The sequence below is a fragment of the Lindgomyces ingoldianus genome (genome assembly GCF_010093535.1).
Source record: "Lindgomyces ingoldianus strain ATCC 200398 unplaced genomic scaffold BDR25scaffold_3, whole genome shotgun sequence".
NCBI classification, from domain to species: Eukaryota; Fungi; Ascomycota; class Dothideomycetes; order Pleosporales; family Lindgomycetaceae; genus Lindgomyces; species Lindgomyces ingoldianus.
In genome coordinates this window covers 2,199,600-2,205,599 of record NW_022985164.1, presented here as the reverse complement: position 1 = coordinate 2,205,599, position 6,000 = coordinate 2,199,600, and the positions used below count along the sequence as shown (strand labels likewise).

At 50.4% G+C, this 6,000-nt stretch overlaps 3 protein-coding genes across 3 annotated transcripts in view; 2 read left to right on the top strand and 1 right to left on the bottom strand.

The window, feature by feature from the left end:
- BDR25DRAFT_300614 (TPR-like protein) overlaps positions 1-2,379 on the bottom strand; it is a 3,946-nt gene extending 1,567 nt beyond the window's left edge. The window contains exons 1-3 of the mRNA XM_033689412.1: positions 1,834-2,379; positions 1,628-1,775; positions 27-1,577 (exon numbers count right to left, since the gene is read on the bottom strand). Of these exons, the coding sequence (XP_033553595.1) occupies positions 27-1,577; positions 1,628-1,775; positions 1,834-2,278 (2,144 nt within the window). The 5' untranslated portion in view covers positions 2,279-2,379. The remainder of the gene's footprint in view (positions 1-26; positions 1,578-1,627; positions 1,776-1,833) is intronic.
- Positions 2,316-3,863, top strand: BDR25DRAFT_349813 (uncharacterized protein; the record flags this gene model as incomplete). The annotated part of the gene is made up of 13 exons (XM_033694603.1): positions 2,316-2,382; positions 2,422-2,456; positions 2,493-2,526; positions 2,650-2,780; positions 2,817-2,878; positions 3,115-3,199; positions 3,257-3,312; positions 3,339-3,408; positions 3,453-3,465; positions 3,526-3,610; positions 3,651-3,681; positions 3,770-3,801; positions 3,845-3,863. The coding sequence occupies 13 exons, from the start codon at positions 2,316-2,318 to the stop codon at positions 3,861-3,863; spliced, it is 720 nt and encodes a 239-aa protein (XP_033553594.1).
- A 354-nt stretch (positions 3,864-4,217) lies between these two features.
- Positions 4,218-4,952, top strand: BDR25DRAFT_160347 (5-formyltetrahydrofolate cyclo-ligase; the record flags this gene model as incomplete). The annotated part of the gene is made up of 1 exon (XM_033684032.1): positions 4,218-4,952. A coding segment is annotated over one exon (735 nt), but the record flags the coding sequence as incomplete, so codon positions are not given.
- Between the last annotated feature and the right edge of the window lie 1,048 nt (positions 4,953-6,000).

Here is a 6,000-nt window from a genome sequence, read left to right as displayed (position 1 = left end):
CGTCCAGCTCTTCGGCATCCTTCCACCGCCCTTGTTTCCAGTACGTCGACGCCAGGTTGGCCATGCTGGTCAGCGTGTCGGGATGGTCCCCCCCAAGCTTCGTCTTGCGAGTCTCCATTACTTGCACCTCCAGCTCTTCAGCATCCTTCCACCGCCCTTGGTTCCTGTACGTCGACGCCAGGTTGGCCATGCTAGTAAGCATGGAGGGATGGTCCGCCCCAAGTACCCGCTCTTTCGCTTCCAGTCCTCTTTGATGCATCGCCTCTGCTGCACTATACCGGCCTTGGCGTTCCACGACTACTCCAAGGCTGTTGAGGCTGTTGAGCGTATCTGGGTGTTCTGCTCCTAAAATAGTCTCCCTAACTTGGAAAGCGGCAGAACCCATCTCGTACGCCTTGTTATACTGTCCCATCTCGGTTGCATACCATGCCGCTTTAAAGAGCACTGACGCCCAGGCCTCTAGCGCTTTTGCGTCCTTCGGCTGGCTGTTCACCACCGCTTGAACGTGCGGAAACAGCGCCTGGCACACTGGCCAGTTTTCAGGTCGCCCCACCGGGTAGCTTTCGTCCATGAGCGCTGAATACGTCGCCTTCCACAGCTCCAGCTCGTTGTTCAGCGCCAGCCACATCTTAGTCGAGAACTGCACCAGCCGGTGCATCTCAAACTCGCTTCCGTCCGTGCTCATCTTAACTAGGGAATAGCTAATTAGCGTATGGATGTCATTTTCAAAATCGACATCCTCATCCTCATCCAACTGGTACCGGTCGTGAAGAAGCGACTCCAGAATCCCCTGGTGGTCGAAGAGACTCATCAGCGACAGCAGTCGAGCAGCCGTCGGCATATTAGTCCGGATATGCTCGAATGAGATCTGCCAGGTCGCGATGATGGAGTTAGACGCCCTGCCGTCTCTGCGGCTGTCTCCCATGTCATTTTTCAGCAAGCGAGTCCGGTCGTGGTCGCTTCTGCACACTTCCTCTACATATCGTGAGATCGTCATGCGTGGCGCTCTCTGCTTAACGAAAGCCGCCGCCTGCGTGATAGCGAGGGGCATGCAGTCGAGCAAGTGGACTAGTTCGACAGCATCCTTCTTGTCTGCACTAGCCCCAAGCTTCCTCTCAAGAAGAGCTAGTGCATCCTCATCGTCCATCAGTTTGACCTCAATAACGCTAGCGTAGCTGTCCGTCAACCTGGATGCTACGTCTTGGTTTCGAGACGTCACAAGAATTGACCCGTTTAGCGATTGCGGCAGAAAGTCTGAGAGTGGTTCCGCTGCTTGACCCAGGTTGCCCACTGCGACAGCTCGTTGTCTAGAGAGCGGCGGGAAGAAGACATCTGAGTCATCAGCATTGTCAATGATCATCACCCAACGTCCGTTCGACTCGTTGCACAGCCAGCTGCGGACGAGCCGCAGAACGTCCGCCTTCGGATTGTCCCAGCCCTCCATCCTCGTCACCTCGGCGATTCTGCGGTATCCCTCCTCAAATCTCGCCTGAGTGCCCGCATGCACCCAAAATACCCACGTATCTGGCGATTCGTCCCGCACTTGGTAGGCATATTCAATGGCAATCTGAGATTTTCTGTGCAGGCAGTTAGTATTGATTCTCCAGTTGCAAGCTGCAGCGCTCACCCAACGCCGCCAAGACCAACCAGCGCCGCCCGCGCTGCAGGCCTCGCAGAGATCTGGCGTATCTTGGTGAGGCTGTCGCGACTAACGAAGTCGTCGTCGCGCCGGAAGGGGACTGTTGAGGAAGGGGTGGGAGGCGGTAGGGTGTAGCCTAGTGATGGATGGTTAGGGTGGATCGAAGCTACCTTAGGACGTAAAAGGGCAATTACCTGTTGAAGGTTTCGATGAAGTGGCCGCATGGTATGTCAGCGTTTGGACATAGCCTCGAATTACTGCTGTTATTTTCTCCATCTTGGCGTCATACCGAAGGCTCCACAAGGCCTTCCTGCCTCTTCTAGCCCACGAATCACTTGATCCAGGCAACGTTTTCTTAATTACTTCGTCTAGCGCTTTTATCTGCTCGCTACACCCTTCTACTGCTGGAAGAAGCGCCCTTTTGCTCTCATCTTGCAACAATCCGGCATCAATCGCGGCCTTTGTTTGACGGAGGGCATCTAGTACTACGGGCAACTCAGATTTGATGTGACGGAATGCTTCCGGGATCTCCACGACCGTAGATTGATATTGGTTAAGCCGATCTAGAACCCGGGTGCCGAAGTCGACCAGTTGAATTATGTTAGCGATTATGCCGACCACCGCTAGAGCTTCGGCCATCGTCTCGACACTTTGGGGGTAATGGACGTGTATCGAAATGCAGACTTCCCAGGAGATTATCAGGCAAGCCCCTAAGCCCGCAGCGCAGAAGCATCTGGTCCATCGTCAGCTTGACCAGGCAGAAAAAATATCACGAGGCTGAGATAGACTGGCTGCGAAGCTTGGCTGTGGCGTGCCAGTACGCTTGGCGCTTACATGTAACATAGTTTACCAGTCAGTCCCAAAACCAACAAAAAATGGGGGAAATTGTACTTTAATATCTTAATAACACCTTAATCATAAAGTGTAAAAATCTATCCCTAGTCTTAAATACCTATTTTAAGATTCCTGTTCAAGGTTCTATAGTAATAGACCTGGCTGTAAGGACGGAGCTCTGCACCACTGCGCCAATACAGCCAAAAACGGTGCGAATAATCAACTGTCGCGTATACTAAGAGCCTTGGCTAGGGCTCGGAGCCTGGCACGCGGCTCGGGATCTGGAGATAGTATGTTCCGAAGCTCGGTGTATATAAGGAGAGCCTTCAACTCTGTTAGATAGCAGAGTCACTTTATCCGATCTTCTGAACAGCCAAGCTATTTTATCCTCCACATCAACCAACAGTTGATCTGCGTACGGAATAGTATATATACCTGTCGCGCGTAAGGACTAGACTAGCGGCCTTACACTGGCTGTTATTAAGAAATTAAGTTTCTAGCCTCTAAACTTACCTAAACTGCTATTTCTTAAGATTTGGTGAACAAAAAGCTTTTAAAGGTGAACTAGATTCTTATAGGAAGCATAGGAGGTTAGTTATCAAATTTTAGAATTTATTATTATGCTGTTGTTGAGATATCAGGGTGCAAAAATTTTCCAACTTTGGTGAGTTTGGGGACTCGTGCAAGGATGGAGCTCTGTACCACTCCGCTAATTCAACCAAAAAGGTGCGAATAATCAACCAATAGTTAATTTACGTACAGAATAGTACATATGCTTTACAGCTGGCGGACGACTTGTTACATTCAGCTGATACCACTCAATCCTCCCGATTAGTCATGTAGTCGCACACGGGATTCGGCCAAGGGGCGACACTAACGGTGAGGGGGGCTGGCCCGCTCTTGCTCTATCCTTTTTGAGGAAATGCGGCCCTCATGTGTTCTTATTAAGAGATGGTGCTTCAATCTCTTCGTCATTGAGAGTGATGTTGTGAGTTGCGTTATGCCAGTGTAGAACACTGTCAGCAGCATAAAGGTGTAAAGTTATCCCCTAGCTGTGATCCGTCTGTGGAAACGGGTCTGCGGTGGCGATATTATGCCGCCAACAGCAGGGAGGGGGGCCAACCCGCTCTGGCTACTGTACACCCCCTGTAAGGTGGAATGCTGCAGGTGTTCTCAGAGAATTGAATTGGTTGGCCAGCGAGGAAAAGGTAGATTAGTTGGAGAGAGAGTATAGGGAAAGAAAAAGAGAAGACGAAGAAAAAGAGGAAATGGGGTAGAAATAACAGCAGACATTAGCGGAATAAGGTTACTCTGAAGGTGCCGCATAGGTAAAATGCACACTAGGTATAAGGCAGCGGCACGGACAAAAAGTGTCAACTTTGGACGGTGATAAGAACGGCTACAGGCCGAAATTGCTGTAAAAAGTAGGAGGATATACTAGCGGGGTTTTCAGATCTAACAAACCTTATATCAGTAGGTATAAGAAGGTAGTTAGGGAGATAGACTTCTTCAAATTATATATAGACTCAAATTATACATAGATGGCCCGCAAGGCTGCGAGACGACATCGCAGATTACATAATCCCGCACCACGCTTAGAACCCCCACACCGTCGAGCTCTCATACTATTCCGTGCAGCCCACCATGCATCGCTCTCGCGTTCCTGTTTCCCGGCCCAGCTCGGGAGTCTCAACGACCTTGAGCTCTCAAAATGGCCTCGCAACCCCCTGACTCAAAGTACGTCCTCCGCCACCGGGTGTGGTCAAACCTCCTCCAGTATGCTCTCCCCGACTCGCGCTGGAACTATGACATTGCATCCTTCATTCCCGATTTTCGCGGCTCGTCATCTGCCATTGATCGTCTTGTCGAACTCCCCTGTTATCAATATGCGTCGACGCTCTTCGTTGAGCCCGACAATTGTCTCGAAGAGCTCCGGTTCCGCGCCCTTCGCGATGGAAAGATGGTTCTAGTATCAACGTACGGGCTCCGCAGAGGCTTTGTGCTCCTAGACCCGCGAAGAATCGGCGAAGCTCAGCTCGAGATAGCAAGCCTACTCGACGGTATGGAGAGGCCAGGCATTGGCCAGCATGTTACGTGGTCGCAAATCCAGGAAGCGGACATTCACCTTGATCTCTGCGTCACGGGTGCAGCAGCAGTAACCCTAGATGGCATGAGGTTTGGCAAAGGTCATGGCTGGTTTGACCTCCAGTGGGGCATGTTTGTAGACAGAAAGATGGTGGAACCGAGCACACCAGTAGCAGTTGTAGTGCATGGATGCCAAATCGTCGAAACGGGTCCGACGACAGCCAAGTTCCAGCTCAAGGAATGGGATACTCCATGCGACCTCATCATTACACCAGACGAAGTTATCGAAAGCAAATGCCGCGCGAAGCCAGATTGCGGGATTCTGTGGGAGAAGCTGAAGCGGGACATGCTGGAGACGCTGCCACCATTGCAAGAGCTCAAAGGCATACAATTGATGGAGAAGATCATGAAGGGATCAGGTATGATTCAAGAGAGACAAGATCACGAAAAGAAAGCGAGCCAGAAACTGCCCGACGCAGACGAGCGAATGGGGATTCAGATGGTGGAGAGGATTATGAAGGGCTACAAACCATGACAGCTCTTCATGCAGACACCGTTTCTCGTATCAGTTTCCAATATTTGCCACTCTGCTCTGCAATCTGTACTTCCCACCCTTCAATTGGCTACAACCTGCGTGTCCTTTTGGGCTGTGACGAACACGTCCCTACATGGCAGGCTCAATGTCGTATTCTCCTTGTTTCTTTTGCCTATCGATTCAAGTAACTTTGTTTCACCCGAGGCGTACACCACGTCCCCTATGTTCCCCCAGTAACATGTTGCAGCGCACATTGCACATGGCTTCCACATCGAGTAAAAAGTGCATGTCCAGAGATACTCCGGGGTGAAGTGGGTTTCAGCAAGACGGACGAGTAAAGGTTCAGCATGCTCATTATCAGGCCCGACTAGAATGGCCGCGAAAGGGCACTTGCTGTGAGACTGCGTCAGGATTCGGGCATAGTGACAGACTGGGAGGCCTGCAGGATGATGAACAACGTTCAATAAGGAACTCAGTGAGTATTTCACTCACTACATTCAACTTTTCAGCCGTAGGTTGTGGTGGGCGCCCAAGGAACATCTACGGAGACATTGTTTTGGGAATTGGTTGTATCATCAAATCCGAGAGACTTGGCACGGCACCTGGCAAAAGCTTGACAATATCGGAGATTTTGTGCGATCGACCACCCTAAAATCATTAACTGCTGGAACTCTCATATTTAACATTATCGCCTTTGAGTGCAAGGTATAAACTTCACGACTATTATTTAAAGAAAATACCAGTTCTTATCTTCTCTAACGTTATCCAGCAAATGGGATTAGGAATCCCAAATCTGTAAGATTCTCTTTCCGGCTTTTACCGGTCCTGGGAAGTCTCCATAACTTTTATTGCTACGCTTATCGCTATTGCTTCATATCCTTTGCTATGGCTCAGACTTGGCAGCAAT